This window comes from Zingiber officinale, chromosome 6A, assembly GCF_018446385.1.
Source record: "Zingiber officinale cultivar Zhangliang chromosome 6A, Zo_v1.1, whole genome shotgun sequence".
Classification (NCBI taxonomy): domain Eukaryota; kingdom Viridiplantae; phylum Streptophyta; class Magnoliopsida; order Zingiberales; family Zingiberaceae; genus Zingiber; species Zingiber officinale.
In genome coordinates, this window is record NC_055997.1 from 50,940,439 (window position 1) to 50,957,587 (window position 17,149).

At 35.0% G+C, this 17,149-nt stretch overlaps 1 protein-coding gene across 1 annotated transcript; it reads left to right on the plus strand.

The window, feature by feature from the left end:
• The first annotated feature begins 6,364 nt into the window (after positions 1 to 6,364).
• LOC121994792 lies at positions 6,365 to 8,076 on the plus strand. The gene is made up of 7 exons (XM_042548710.1): positions 6,365 to 6,511; positions 6,631 to 6,717; positions 6,804 to 6,995; positions 7,086 to 7,268; positions 7,349 to 7,402; positions 7,497 to 7,619; positions 7,735 to 8,076. The coding sequence occupies exons 1-7, from the start codon at positions 6,365 to 6,367 to the stop codon at positions 8,074 to 8,076; spliced, it is 1,128 nt and encodes a 375-aa protein (XP_042404644.1).
• Positions 8,077 to 17,149: the final 9,073 nt, after the last annotated feature.

Sequence of the window (17,149 nt, forward strand, 5' to 3'; positions counted from 1 at the left end):
TTGAAAAACTTCTTGAAGAAGAAGTTCAATAACTTGAAGATGAACATTGCCTACATAACTGCAATATAGTTACATTATAAAGGAGGTAAATCAATTAGATTCAATCACATCATTGAATAAAAATTTTCAAAACACAATGAGCAAAATCCTAAATATATTTATTGATTGCAACTATTCAAGGTTGCAGTTGCAGTATCAACATAATTAAATATGATAAGAGATTCCTATAAAAGAAGAGATTTATATGCTTGATTACTTGTTTTGAAAGGTCATTAAGAAACATCATCAATCATATGGGTATGGAAACCAGTGTAAGAGCTATCAAAATATATTTTAAAAAATAGAAGCGTGAAATAGCAACTAAACAAAGAACAAGGTAACTCATGGACTAATGCATAATCTGAAGAGGGAATAATACAATGTATAATTTTGTTATATGATATATGAAATCATTAACTTACTTAATCAATTTCTTTCTGGTTTACCTTTGGGATTTAGAAATTAGATGACAAGATTATCTTTAAAAATGTTGACTTCTTCTATAATAGGGATAGTCTACCGCAATGTATAAATGTTATTTGTCTCATAGTTACTATTATTTGATTGAATTTTTTTATTTTTTTATTAGTATTGTTAATTTATTTTGAACAGGGTTTGTGCAGACAATGAAGGTAGGGGTGTAATCGAGCCGAACCGAGCCGAACTCATGAATGTTTGAGCTTGACTCGTTTATAATCGAGCCGAGCTCGAGCTTTATTTAACGAATATATTCATGGCTCACGAGCTTATTCGAGCATTTATCGAGCTTAATAAATATAAATCATAAATTTAAATATTCATTAAAAATTAAATTATATATTTAGAGAAAATTATAATATTATTATTAAAATTTATAATTTTATTCTAATAAATAAATTTAATATATTTGTCTATATTTTTCATAAGTAGAGTGTAAAATCTATAAATTCAATATCAAAACTATTATCTTTTTTATTTAAAAGTTGCTTAATGAGCTTAACGAACGTGTTCATGAACTAACGAGCCGAATATTGCAAAGCTTGAGCTTAGTTTGTTTATCTTAACGAGCCTCACTAAACGAGCTCAAACGAGCTTTTATCGAATCGAACTTCGAATAGCTCGCGAACGGCTTGGTTTATTTACATCCCTAAATGAAGGTGATGGCAATTGTAAATCCATGTCCGAAGAAGTAAGTCTTTATATATTAAGTTTTGTGTTAGGATTTTTTTTATATGCTATGCCATGTTTTGCCATGTTACAATTACTTTTGTGTTTTGATCTTACCTTGATACTTTGCATGTCATGTCATACTTTGCATGTTTATGACTTGTCTACTACTAATCAATGCAATATTAGTTATATGTTTTGATGATTTTATTATATGTCATGGAGCATATTACATGACTTGTACGTTGTTTATTTGTTGTTATGATTAATTACAAGTTTCATGTATAATATGTTTCATGCAATTGATGATAAATGACATCTTTTGGTATCCAAGGTCAGAACCTTGATTACATCCTACTAAAATCATAAGATTAACTTGTTTATGTATCAAAACACATAGATCAAGTGATATGTAATGATGATAAATTAAGTTTTGTTTGTTGACACATAGATATAAGTTAGACATAAATGATACTTTTAATTTGTTAAGGGAGCATAGGATAATAATTTATGTTTGTATCTTTTTATCCTTTTAATACTATTTAGTATGAAACTTATTGAACTATTGATGGATCTTTTGCATGAATATGTTTGTTTTTGTATGATTTCATTTTGGATATGAACTTGTATGAATTGTGTTGGATTGGATATGAATATGACTTGCTTGAATGAATTGTGTATATAGAATGTGTTGGATTGTTTATTTGTTGTGTAGGATATGTTGAATTTGTGTATTTGTTGTATAGGATGCGTTGGATTATTTATTGTTATATGAATTGTTGGATTATTATTGTTGTGTTTGGATATGATTTGTATATATGATAAAATGCACAAATGGATAGCGGGTGTGAAAAAAATTTGCATTTTGCGATCAAACTGTTGGTCACAAACCTATCATAATGTTACATCAGGTATTGCAATTCTATAAAGAAAAAGTTTTTTGTCACCTGCAACGAAAAATAGATTTATGTGACGAAAATCTATTTCCATTGTAGATTTTATAACGAAAATATGTTTTCGTTATAGGCTTTATAATTTTTTCCCACGTAATTTTGCAATAACTACGGTGACAAAAAAAAAAGTTCGTCACTGATTTTCAGAATCTCGCAAATTTCTGACAAATCTTTATCCGTCCCAAATTTGTGACGAACATTTGTTCATCATAAATTTACAATAAATATCCCTTTTCGTCATAGATTTAGGGCACATTCGTCGTCCATTTGTGACGAATATCCCTTTTTGTTGTAAATTTGTGATCATAAAATTTCATGACGAATTCTTATTTGTCACGAAATGACAATAAATTTTGTGACGAAAAAAAAAAAATCATTCATCATATATTTTATGATAAATATCTCTTTTATCATAAAATTTCATGACAAATTTTTTTTCGTCGTAAATTTATAACTAATTTTGTGATGAAGATGCATTATTTTGTAGCCTAATTTGATGGCATCTTATTTGCGATGGAAGTTTTATTATCGTATATTTCATCACAAATTAATTTTTTGATGATTTTTTTAAATTCGTCATAAAATTTATAGTAAAATGACCATTTTTTTCTTGCATATCATTACTTTATTCAATAGTTAAATATTTTCCATAACATTCAAAATAAAATATTCACCTGGGAAGCAATTCCTCGTATAATTAAATTGGCTTAAATTAAACATAAATTTCTTGCCGTTATAACTCATGTATTTTATTTTTTTTTATAAATAATAAAAAAAGTTTTGATTAAGAAAGTAATTATATATATATAATTAGATGATGTCCCGTAACAATATTAATTTCTTTCTTAATTTTTTAGATAAATTATTCAATAAAAAAATATTATTATAAAGTGATTTTGCACTTAGAATTACATGTAATATAAAAAAATCCATAAATATTTAGTAACCATTTTAGTTTCTTAAATAAAAACAGTTTTTCATTAAAAAATTACCAAGAATAAAATAAAATTGGTTTATATTATCGATAAATTGCTAACATATATATCTTGAAAATTAATTATAGGTTGCATAAACCAGCAAATAATGAATAAAAATTTTAGGGTGCCTTTGGTATGCGTATTTTTTATTTTCATTTTCTGAAAAATGTACGTTTTTTAGAAAATAAAAAATGATTTTTTGTCATTCTCTGTTTTTTTAGAAAATATTATCTATCTTTTTAAAAAACAGACATGAAAAACGAAAATCAAACATCATTTTTCAGAAAATATGTATTTTTCATAAAATAAAAATAAAAAACGGACATACCAAATACACTCTTTTTTTTTTTTTTTTTTTTTTTTTTGCCATCTCTAAACCTGTTATTTCCCTTTTTTAAAAAAAAACTAAAATAATAAATGCATGTACATATATACCGTTAAAATATTACTAGTTTGGATGTTATGGAAAGTTGACTACTCGATTCATTAAATTACCGTTCTTAAATTAAGAAGAATAAATAGATTCTCATAGTTGATAGTTATGTATTCTTTTATCAATTTAAGATTATTTAGATTTCAGTAGTTACCAATATTTATATATTTAGCATATTACATTTAAACAACAAGCCACTGTAAAATTCTCAAATCATTACTTCATCCAATAATTAAAATTTCCCCATAGCATTCAAAATAAAATTTTCACCCCGGCAGGCATTCCTTCTTGCAGTTATAACTTATTTATTTTTTATAAATGATAAAAAAATTGATTATGAAAGTAATTATAATTTCTTTTACTACTTATATATACACACACCGATAATTAGATGGTGCCCCGTAACAATATGTCTATCTTAAAATTTTTTAGATAAATTATTCAATAAAAAATATTATCAATCATAAAGTGATTTTGCACTAATAATTCCTAATTCTTGAAAAAAAAATATTTTTAAATAATATGCAAAAAAGTCTATCAATATGTATTAATAATTTGAGTTTCTTAAATAAAAACAATTTTCATTAAAAAAATTGCCAAGAATAAATCAATTGTCATAACTGATAATTATCTATTGTTTTTCTTCAATTAAGGATTATATAGGTTCCAGTAATTACCAATATTTATATATTTAACATATTTTATTTAAACAATAAGTCTCTTCAAAATTCTAAACCAGTACTAATTTATTGTTATCTAATAATTAAAATTTTTCCATAGCATTTAAACTAAAATTTTCACCTCATGCATGCATTCCTTTAAACCGATAATTAAACTGGCTTAAATTATCCATAAATTTCTTACATCTATATCTTGAAAATTAATTATAGGTTGCATAAACTAGCTAATCATGGATAAAAATCTTATTGCTTTTACCATCTCTAAACCTGTTACCTCACTTAAAAAAAACAGTTTTTTAGGATGAAAATTTGCAACAAATAATTTCCGTCGCAAATTTACGACGAATTTAGTAACGAATAATTAAATTGTCGTTAATTAGCAACGAAAAAATAATTGTGAGAAAATAGCAACAAACATTCTTTCGTCGTAAATTTGATGTAAATTTGGGACCAAATATGAAATTCGTTGAAAATTTTACGAGGTTTGCGACAAAAAAATATTTTTGTCGCAAACATAGAGTAAATTTTCTTTACCCCAGTTTAAGGAAAACCATATCTGAGACGAACTGCACAGTTCGTCCTAGATTAGGGACGGATTTCATAGATAATCCCAAATTTTTATTTTTTAAAATAAAAAAAAATGTGACAAAAAAGTTAGTTGCATAAGTTTTAGATGTCTTATTTCAATATGATAACATTGATATGTTTTAGATTTTTTTTGTTATAAATGTTAGTTATTATTCATTTGTAATTTGACGCAGGAAAAGAAGAACGAAGAACGGAAGAAGGCACACGAAGCTCCCAAAGCATGACGATTAGTATTTTATTTTATGCTTTAGATGTTTTGAGGTATTTGTTATTTGGATTATGAGTTGTTGAACCAAACTAGTTCTTGTTTTGATTTGTAAATATGTTGTGCGTTGAATTGACATGTTTGAATGTTGATATAGGATGTGTAGTTTTTGTTATTTTTTGAATGTGTAGTTTTATTTGTTTGGATGTGTATAAATATTATGTGTGTTGAGTTGACATATTTGAATGTTGATATGGGATGTATAGTTTTTGTTATTTTTGGATGTGTAGTTTTGTTTGTTTGGATGTGTATAAATATGATGTGTGTTGAAGTTCAACTAATATATTTTAAATTTGGATATGGGGATGATAAGAGATTTATAGATCATATTATGTAATAATGTATTTGATATGTAAATAGGATAAAGAAAATAAAAATGTAGAGAATTTTTGATTTTTTTTTATTTTGGGACAAAATTTGGGACGAACTAGAGGTTGTCTTAAATTTGAAATGAATTTGGATTCATCCCTAATTAGGGACGAATTCATGTTCATCCCGAATTTGGGACGAACCTTGGGACGAATTTTGGATGAATTTGAATTCATCCTAAAATCCCACACCGAATTACCCATGTTCATCGCAAATTAGGGACGAATTGATTCATCCCAAATTTGGGACAAACCAAAATTCGTCTCCAATTTGGGACGAATTTGGGTTCGTCCCAAAATTCGGGTTTACCTTCAATTCCCAAAGTTTGTCCTAAATTATGGACGAATTTTGATTCGTCCCGAATTTGAGACAAATCCAGTTCGTCCCGAATTCGGGACAAACCAGATTCGTCCCTAATTCGGGATGAACCTTGAGAATTAAGGTAACCTGGATTTTGGGACGAACCAAAATTCGTCCCAAATTCGGGACGAACCAGAATTTTTCCCTAATTTGGGACGAAAATTTATTTTTGTCCCAAATTTAAAGACACTATATGGTGTATATTTGCAACAAATTTTTGTTATGAAAATTATAGTTTGTCATAAAATTTGGGATAATTTTTTTTTTGTTGCAAAATTTAGCAACGACTGATTTGGGACGAATATTTTTTTGTCGTAAATTTTACAACGAAAATTTTTAGAAAATTCGTCCATAAAATTCCTTTTTTTTTTTTTTTTTTTGTTTTGAAGTGCCTCCCCCTTTTTAAAAACCAAAACAATAAATGCATGTATATATATATATATATATATACGTTTTCAATTGTTAACAAGGAATTCTCTATTTATTAGCATTCCTTTTTTCCAGATTTTTTTTCCTTTTAATAGTGTTTGTGGATTTGATTACTTCACATGAATATGGATCACAGGGGAGGATCACAAGCTCTAATTTTATTGACTCTTTGTGCTCTTCTGTATCATTCAGCAGCTGCAGATACATGGCATTTGTCAGAAGTAGAAGAGAAAGAGTTGGAGATACAACTCAAATCCTTGAACAAGCCTTATGTCAAATCCTTCCAAGCAAGCCACACCATCTTCTTATATTTAAATATGTTTAATCTTTCTTTCCTATAAATCCTTTTCTATCACTATGTTTAATCCTTTTTTTTAACTTAATGATACAGGATGAGTATGGGATCACATTTGACTGTGTGGATATTTACAAACAGCCAGCTTTCGATCATCCTTTGCTTAAAAACCATACACTTCAGGTGATTAACATGATCTTAATAATTATATCTTCATGAAATCTTAACATGAATCAGTGCTCATAATATGCATATATTTAATTATCCAGATTAAATCTACATCATTTCCGAAGAGTATGAACAATAATTCATCCTCAGAAATCCTAAAGTTGCCAAGACGTTGTCCTCAGGGCACTGTCCCTATCAGAAGAACTACAAAAGAAGATTTGATCAGAGCAAAGCAAATCCAACAAACCCAACTCATAGATCTGAAAGATACTAATGTTCCGACTAACGGTTATGTAAGTATATACAACTATATATTTGCAAGGGTTTAAATGTTCTACTCTGATTTTGTTTTATGATCCATCTATAAACATATTAATCTGCAGTCTGCTGGAGTGACATTTTCGACGCGGAATGGGCCAGCAAAGTTCTATGGAATATCAGCTGATTTGGATGTTTATCATCTTTCCGGTATATTGGATGATCAAACAAGCGCAACACAAATCATTGTCAGTAAAGGAGAAACAGGCCCTATGGCATACCACAACGTCTTACAAGCTGGGTTTCATGTTGGTATTGTTAATCGCAAATAGTTGAAGCTCATGGCTTGTTGTTGCATTCAACTCAATGCTTATGATCACTTGTACAGGTTCATCACGCAGCCGAGGGAGACAGCTTTACTCACTTCTTCACTTATTGGACTGTGAGTTTTGGTACCTTTCATTCTTCATCGATTAACTATAGTTCATGATCATAATTAACTTGATTTTGTTTTTGTGGGGGAGACATATATCTAGTCAGATGGGTATCAGAAAACTGGTTGCTTCAACTTTCTTTGCCCTGGATTCGTCCAAACAACTGAAAGGTTGTCTCCAGGCCAAGTTTACACCCTGGACGCCTTGAACCTCAATATATTTAGGGTAATAGAATTAAACTGAACTCTCGGTTCTTTCGCTTTTGATGGTTTGGAAGAAAGGTCGCTGCTTGTAAGATCGATCGATGGATCATGCTTGTTTTTTTGTTTTTTTTTTCCAGGATCGACGTTCGTTGAACTGGATGCTGTACAATGGTGAAGAACCGATTGGCTACTGGCCGAGGGAGCTCTTCAACAACATGGCAGATTCTTCTCAGATTCAACTGAGCGCAACTGCTAGCTCTCCTATCGATAAGCCTAGTCCTCCGACGGGCAATGGGCAACTTGGTGGAGCATCTTTTAGGAGGATCACCGTTAAGAATGGGCAGTTTATTCCATACCCAAAATCCGTCCGCAATGCAGTAACATTCAATGATCTCGGCAAACCCTTTTATAATGCCGAATACAATGGAGATTGCTGCTTGTTTTACGGTGGCCCGGGAGGATGGCAGCCACCGGCATAATTATTCAAATCAGTTGGCGCTCTAAGGAGATGCACATTCTTGTTTGCATTATGTTTTCTTTTCAGCTATCCAGTTTAGCTTCTTTGATTTGAATAATTCTGTGGCGCCGTGATGTGATGCAATCTCAGGGTTTAATTATTCATTAGAATCATTATTTTTAATTGAATTTGAATGGTATAAAATAAAAGAAATTTATGTCTAGTTCCAAGATTATTTTTGATGCTGCGGAAATTTCTACCTCGTTGGAAATTGTTGATGTAGTTTTCTTCCAAGATGTGGCTAGATTGGCATGGATTAACACGAGTTAGAGGGCACTAGGAATCATCCCTAGCTACAATTGACTTAACACGAGTTTAAGTCATCATGATATCTTGGAAGATAGGAATAAAATAGTAATAAAAATATAAAGAAGAAAGTAAGGCTAAGGTTGATTACCAAGTTCCTCTTTTTCATACAATTGACTTTAATAATTATAGGGGATTGTAGTACTAAAGCCTAATGAATTATTGAATCTTGGAGTTGTGGGGGTTGAGAGTTGTGGGTCATGTGTGGATCATACTTGATTCTAATCTAGAGTAAGGCCGTTGAGTTTTCCAAAGTTGAGCCGACTACGTAGGCTGCGTCTATTGACCTAGCATGGATTGTTATTTGAGATATCACAAGTTCATCCTTTAAGTCGGAGCTGACTATGTAGATCGAGTCTATTGTTCTAGCTGGGATTGTTACATGAGATATCACAAGTCCACCTTTCGGATTGGATGGAGGAGCAAAATTAAATCAACTCCGGCTAAATGAGCCCAAGTAGATGTTGTCCTACGTATCGAGGCAGTGTGCTTGGGCTACTGAGCTTTAAGAGTGACTTAGTTGAGACAGGGAGTCCTATTGCTAGTGTACTCAAGATACTGAGTGCTCAAGAGTGACTCATGATATCCTACAATGGGAGTGACTTGGGAATTGAAGTTGTCATAGGCGCACAATGATTGTCCTTCTTTAACTTTGTACTCAAATAAAGTTGCTATTATATACACATATAATGAACTTAAATAAATAATATTGGCAAAAAGATGGAATCGTTATCCTAGCGGCCCCTAGTCCCGGTCCCATAAGATTCCAGAGGAAGTAAATTATGGTTAATGCTGGACAGGATAGGTGACTGGGGGTCGAAAGAATTTTTGGCGCAGCAGATCAGTGTTTTATCCCCGAGTACAACTGGCGACCTTCGACCCCACGACTTCATTGGCAAGCTACAGATATCTAACCAGCTGATCCAGCCCGTGGGAACCTTAAATAAATAATATTGAACATATAAGAAATTAAAGCGTCAATTGACCGGTATAAAATAGTTGACACCACAGTGGGGGCTAAGAAGGATAAACTGGATCCCAATACTTTAACATGACCTCCGAGGTTCGAGAGAGAATATAAGGAAATCTATCTTGTGACATAGCCAAACTTGTAAGGTTAGGGAGGACATACCAACTCGATTTTGTTGAGGCTGCAGAGAGTGTAATCACGAAATTAATTTGTCTTGATCCTACGTAAGCTAAAGAGAAATAAGATAGATAAGAATATCCATAACTCAGCATTCACCTCGAATGAACAAATTAGGTTAGGGAGAGAATAATAGAACATCAGGCTTAATATCTTGACTTAGAAAAATTAACGAAATTAAGGAGAAAATATAGAAGATCAAGCTTAATACCTTGACTTAGAAAAATAGACAAAATTAGGGAATGAATAATAAAAAACAATGTTCGATCTCACAACTCAAATAGATTCACAAAGTTGGACAAAGAATCTTAGAAGAGTAAACTCAATCATGAGAATAATAAAAGACTACACTCAATCTTTCGATTTGGATAGATCAACAAAGTTAAAGAAAGCATAGTAGAACACCGTACTCTATCCCACAACTTGGATAGATTGACAAAGTTGGAGAGAGAATAATTAAATAGATCCCAAAACTATGGGATTGCCCGCGACTATCTAAGAGAGGAAATAATGAGTCAATCTTGAGACAACGCACTACAATAAAAATCTTCATAGACATCGGTTTTCCACCGCTGTCTATTACATTTTCGACCGATGTCTATGAAGGCGATGTAAAAGGTCTGTCATTTTAGACATCGGCTTAAAACTGGTGTAGTATCACTTAACTACATCGATTTTCGAATCGGTTATTAGCCGGTGTAGTATCACTTAACGACACCGTTTCATCAACGGTGTAAAACCGAAGTAATATTATATGTTAATAACACCAGTTTTGGCAGTGGTATATGACCGATGTAATATTAGTTAATGACACTGGTTTTGCAGCGGTAAAAACCGATGTAATATCAATATTTTTTAACAACATAAATTCAATTTCCGAAACAGTAAAAAACCAACAGTACTCAAGAAAATACACAATTATTAACAAATTACACAAATATTCTTAATTCAACAGTATCCATAAAATACACAAATATTCACAAATTACATAAATATTCTTCTTACAACAGTATCCATAAAATACACAAACATTCTTTTTACATCAAAAGCTATTATATATTGTACACATCAAGGTAGAACATCGTGAGTCAAAAATCAAGCTGAGGCTACATTAAATTATGAGAATCAGAATCTGTTCAACTTGATATACTGCTCCATTCTTCTTGCGCCTTTCATTTCCCTAATCTCACCACTTTTCACCTTCAAATGTCTAGTTTTCTGAGTTAAAACATGTAAAATACCGGAAAAATGGCGAATAATGATAAGAGAATTTTTCGGAATTTTTAGAAATTTTTCGGAGCTCGTATGGTCGAGTTTACGGGGATGAAAACGGGACCCCGGGAAAGCCTGTTTAGGCTACCCCATTTAAGAGAGGAAAAGTTTATTTATTTATATTCTTTTCTTTTTCTTTTCTTTCTCCCCCTAAACGCCGTTTCCACTCCCTCACCGCCGAACCCGACGCGCCCTCTTCTTCATCCTTATTTGTGCCCTAACCTCCCTTCCCAACCGACGCCGATCACTTCTCTTCATCTCCGGGTGGCGCCGAAGCTCCTTTCCCTTCTCCTTCTACTCCTTCCCATCTCCCTTCTCCTCCGTCCCTGCACAAGCGCCGGCGAGCACGAGCCACTGCCGGCCGAGCCATCGCCGCCCGATTTGGCCGATTTCCTGAGCCCTAGGATGGGTTCACAACCTGACCGAGCCTCCACGCCCTCTCCTTCCTCTCGAGTCGATACTGCTTGATGTCGTGTTGCCGGCGGACATCGTCCGATCGCATAGGTGTTGTGCAGTCACTGATCTTGCTTTCTTCTCCGCTGATCACCGGAGGTTATTGGGTCATCTTCCTCTCAAGGTTGTCGCCTGCACAGGAAGATCTTCGGCAAGGAAGGGGGAGCCAAGCCCTAGCATCGATCTTCGCTCGCGATCAAACCATTGCCGGACAAGCCTTCCCTAATTCCATCTTTAGCTGATCTCCTCTCGTGCCTTGCTTCCTCCACAGAGCAGACACCTTTGCGGAATTGATGTTGCATCACCGGAACAGCAGATTCTAACCGAGAAAGTATGGCTGCATCCTTACCTTTTTCCTCCTCTTTGTTCTATTCGAGTGCCACCACCAGAGGGTGATCAATCTAGGTAAGCTTGTCTGGAATCTTGAAGAATTCATTGATAATGGTCTAATTAGTTTCCGTTGTGATGTTCTTCCTGATGTTGGACTCGTGGGAGGCATAGGAACAACTCCTTGATGGACTTCCTCTAGGCATATTTCTGTCCTATGCATTCTTGCGGCTGAGTAAGGTTTCGGTTGAAGTTTTGGGGGCTGTTTGAGGTGAGTGTGGTTATGTTTGTTGGATTCTAGTAGATACATTCTTGTACAAATTGCTTCTTGGATTTATCATCTACTTTGGTTTGGATATTTATGTGGAATTAAACAGGGTGACCTAATCGACGTTGGATTAGGTTCTAGGTTTAGCTAGTTGTTGATTATATGATTAGCTAAAAATATATATATGTATATCATGTGATTGCAGGACTTGGATTCAAGACGAGCGTTTCAACGTAGGACTTCTGGACACGATCTACGTATAAAGGCGGGTACCTCTTGACTTATCTTTTATGATATTGTCATTTGGATATGCATAGTATTTTATAACTACAAGCAATGAACATGTTTGCCTTTGGTATGTCACTGTTGATATCCATAGCATGTTAGGTTTGTCGCGCATGATGTATCCGTGCTTATATCTCGTGATTTGTTGCCATGAGTATCTTATTGCCTTGAGTATCTTAGTTTCTAGAGTGACATGCTATGTTTTACTGAAGATAGGACTAGGTTCTGGATTTTTGGTTTTAGTCATGTGTATCTAGATTATCTGATACTTAGGTTTTTATGCCATGACTGGCTTGTGTACCTCTGTTTGTTTGTCATATATGGTTCGTGTACCTAGACCTTGTTCTTTGATCTGTGCATATTGTTGGTACATAGGTTATGGAAGGGGGATATGTTTAGGATCTAGGTTGTTATACCAGAGAGGACCTGTATATCCTGGATTCGTGGATTTGACCTACTGATACTGTGGTACCCATATTATATATATATGGATTTTTCTATGCTGATCAGGATATACCATACTTGTTATGTTCGGGACATATGTTTTGATATTCTATCTGACCTGTGTACTCTAGATTTTGGTATGTGACCATCGCTTTTACAGTACCCATTTGGTATATATGGATATGGTTATGTTGATCAGTTTTTGCTATGCATAGTGACATGCATCATGATTGCATGCTGTGCGATTGTCGGCTCCACTATGGTTGAGCCCATCGCCAGTTACATGTACTGCACACACCCCCACTCATTGTTTAGTGGTATATCAGGCAGGTGTGCGGCGGTTCTGCTGTTTGGCTCCGTTGGTCATATGACTCAGCGTGGTAGCCGGCAGTCAGTTCCGCTCTATTTGGCTCCAGTGGTAGCCGGCAGATGGTGGACTCTGTTTGGCTCCGTTGGTCAGGTGACTCAGCGTGGTAGCCGGCAGAGATTTCCTCCCCGTCATCATGTACCGGGAGATGAGAGCATTGAGCTCCCCCATTTATGATTTGGGGTCACAGGACAGGAGTACTCCGACAGCATTCCGTCCACTCGGTCACTGTTCAGGAGCAGTGATGTTAGAGTGCACGGTCATCATATGCATTGATTGCTTTTATTTATTTGTGTTTGCTGCACTTATATGCTGCATTTTGGTGGATGCATTTGTTTGACATGCATACAGGAGACATACTGCGTATCGATTTGATGACCCTTTAGTTCAGGATAGGAGTTCTTGGTGAGTACAGCTTCCTTTGTTACTTTTCAGTTTTATATATTTCCTATATATTATTCGGAAGCTGTATTCCATGTTTATTGTTGTTAGATATATCTTACTAGGCATGTCTATTGGTATTCGCTGAGTTGTTGAATTCACCCCCGTGGACACTATCTTTTCAGGTACCAGGTTATTTATGGTGTCGCTTGGAGCATCCTGTCTGCTGTTCCCCGCGTCACATCAGAAGACATATCGCTGCCTTTCTGCTGTTTTATCTTGGTATATGAAATTTCTGTATTTCGATTTGTGTTCTGATTTTATTTCCGGGTGTTATGTTGTTGGTTGTGTAAGCCTAGCCGGCTAGCAGTTTTGTGTTTGGTTGTATTTGGTTTTTGTCAGTTTTGTTGTGTTTTGGTTTTGGTACAGCCGAGTGGGCTGCTTTACTTTTAACTGCGTGGTTGTGTCAGCCAGAGGCTGAATTTGATATTAACCGCGTGGTGGTTGTTTTCTTTTATTGTTATGATTCCAGCCGCATGTGGCTGAGGTATATTATGCCTGTAGAAGTGCTTCAGATTGTCACCCGTACAGTGGAGGTGCTGCCGAAATTTCTTCGGACAGAGACTCCCTCGGGGCGTGACAATTTTAGTGGTATCAGAGCAGGTATACGATACTTGCTATGTGTTTTGGATTTTCTAGATTTATCTGCTACCAATTTATTTGGTATCAGAGATCGGCTTACGAGTCTTATTTCCCTGTGTTTCAGATTTTGTGATTTGGTCTTCTCGATGTGACTTTTCGGATTTTGGGACCTGGCAGCAGCAGGACATCTCCAAGCTATAGGAGGTATGTTGGTATACTGTTATCCTACATTTTTGATAGTATATGTACTGTTGACTATTACAGTTTATGACATATATTAGCACTCTTTACTAGTACCTGTCTAGTTGATATATCATACATTTTATGTATTAGGTAAACCACTGATGATGATCGACCTTGATAGAGATTAAGGGTTACAGTTTCTGGTGATTTTTCATATCATACCACTAGTAGTTTTAGCTTCTGTTACTACTAGTTGGTTAGGAGATGGAGGCATATACCAGCCTCTACTATTATTAGCTGTGTAGTGGGTAGTATCTACATATTCATGTTGACTTAGCCAGTAGTATATCATTTTATCTTAGTTAATTTCTTCAGTAGATAATTGATTTACTTTTGTTAGATCGGTCAGTAGGAGACTGATTTACGTTTATCGACTTGAGTAGTCGTGGATTGATATACTTTAGCTGCTGGTAGAGGATTAATGTAATCTTGATCAGTTAGTAGATTACCGATATAGTTTTGTTGGTTCGATCAGTAGGGGATTGTTATACTCTATTTTATAGAGATGCTGATTTTTGGGTTATTTGTGCTTAGTTTAATATCTTGAGCACATTTAGTACATGGCTGGTACTGACGTGGGGAAAGACTGAATTAGCCGTATACCATTGTCGGCTTGGTCAATCTATAGAGGATCGTTGTATCCTATTCCTTGGGGGGTACTTTAATTTTTGACTGTATGTACCTAGTTGGATAACTTAGAAGGTAGAATAAAGAATATCAGGTTGAATGGATTAAATATGCTGATTCTGTATATCTATGTAGTGTGTATATATGATTATTACGGGTTGTAGGAGCGTTTTGATGGACGGTCTAATTGCATGTAGTGGGTGCATACTTTTCCAGTTATGATTGTTGTGGGTTTCTAGTAGATTATACCCGAGTGGTCTGATTGGTTTATTGGAGGTATTTTGTCGATTAAATCTATGTGGTGAAATGTGCACATGTGTTTTATTGGAGATATCTTATCAATTTAATCTGTGTCGTGATATGTGCACATGTGTTTGAGTGTTTTATTGGAGGTATCTTGTGGCTTATGTTTGATATGTGAGTGCACCTGGGTTTAGTATGCTTTATTGGAAGTATTAAGTGATTATACTCATTTGGTATGTGTTGTGAGTATTATTTGAGGTGTATTGCCGATTATACCTACGTTGATTTTTGCACACGTGTTCGGTATGTATTGTTGGAGGTATCATACTGAATATACCTGAGTTGTGTGTGTGTTTGATGTATAATAATTGAAGAATTATGTTGATCATACCTATGTTGTGTGTGCACGTGTGTCAGGTCTATGATTGATGATTCTACCTATGTTGAATGTAGAATGTTGAGTGTCTACATTATGTTATTGGTTGTATTACCTTGTCAACTAATTCTCCTATTAGTGGGTGGCCGACTCACTAGGATGATGATAGAGTTGACTATGGATTTGATTTGCTTACTGGGTTGTTATACCCTAGGCTATCCATAGTGATCTGTGGTAGAGAGATCTCGTGCAGTCTCTAGGGTGATAGTTAGGTGCCTTGGATATTTATGTATTGTTTGTGGTGGAGCGTAGCTCCCACATATTTTTGTTTGTTTGTGGTAGAACGTAGCTCCCACATATTTTAGATGGTTGTGGCGGAGCGTAGCTCCCACATATTCCGGATTATTTGTGGTAGAGCGTTGCTCCCACATATGTAGTATTTCGTGTGATGGAGCATTGCTCTCACACTGGAGGAGCTATTCTTTGGTGATTATATATCGTTGGTGATTAGATCTGTTTATTGTTGTGGATCTTATGGTTAGGAATGTCTGTGATACGAACATTATGTGTCTTGGTTTTACCATTCGTGCTTGCGGTGCCCTAGATGTTATCATGGACTCGATGATATGGGTATTCCTAGGATGTTTAGATTGGTTTCCATTGTCTTTGTTGACGATGTGGTGATCTATTTCGGATCCGAGGTGAGTCACATGCACCACCTTTGCATAGATCTATAGATGATTCGACGAGAATATCTATATGTGATTATCAGTAGTGCTGATTTGAATTGTCTTTTGTGATGATGTTTGGGACACATGGTCACCAGTAGGAGTGTACTGTGGTTCTACAGGAGATAGAGGTTGTTACCGTTGGGAACAGCCGAAATCAGTGTAGGAGATCCGCAGTCTTTTGTGACTCGCAGGATATTATAGACCTTTCGTCGAGGGTTTCTTCCGCATAGCTATGCTACTTTCACGCGTGACCATGAAAGGCGTGAAGTTCACTTGGACATGAGGATTGCAAGACCAGCTTCTAGGAGCTAAAGCGGAGACCAGTGTCGGCTCTGATTTTTGGTTTTACCTTTTGGAGAGGACAGATTCGTGCTTTATACCGACGCATCTCTACAGGATTTGGCGCTGTTCTGATGCAGCATGACACGGTAGTCTTCTATGTTTCTCGGTAGTTGAAGGAGCATGAGGAGAACGACCTAGTACATGACTTGTGGCTGGCTGCCATTATTTTGCCATGAAGATTTTGCGATATTATTTATATGACGTTACAGTTGAGATTCTCACTGACCATAAGAGTCTCAAATATCTGTTTTCGTAGAAGGAACTTAATCTCCGACAGAGGAGATGGATGAAGTTCCTGAAGGATTATGATTGTACCATTAGCTATCACCCGAGGAGAGCTAATGTGGTTGCTGATGCACTTAGCAAGAAGTCCAGAGGGACTTTAGCTTGCCACCGAGTGGTGGTCACAGACTTGATTTAGGGATTCTCCGAATTGTGCCTTGAGGAGCGGGGACAGACAGAGCAGGGTATTCTGGTTACCATGGTTGCTCAGTCGTCGATCAGGACGAGGATCCGAGAGCCCTAGGCTGTTGATAAGTATTTGCAGTTTATTTGCTGCTAGATAGCTTCCGGGCAGCAGA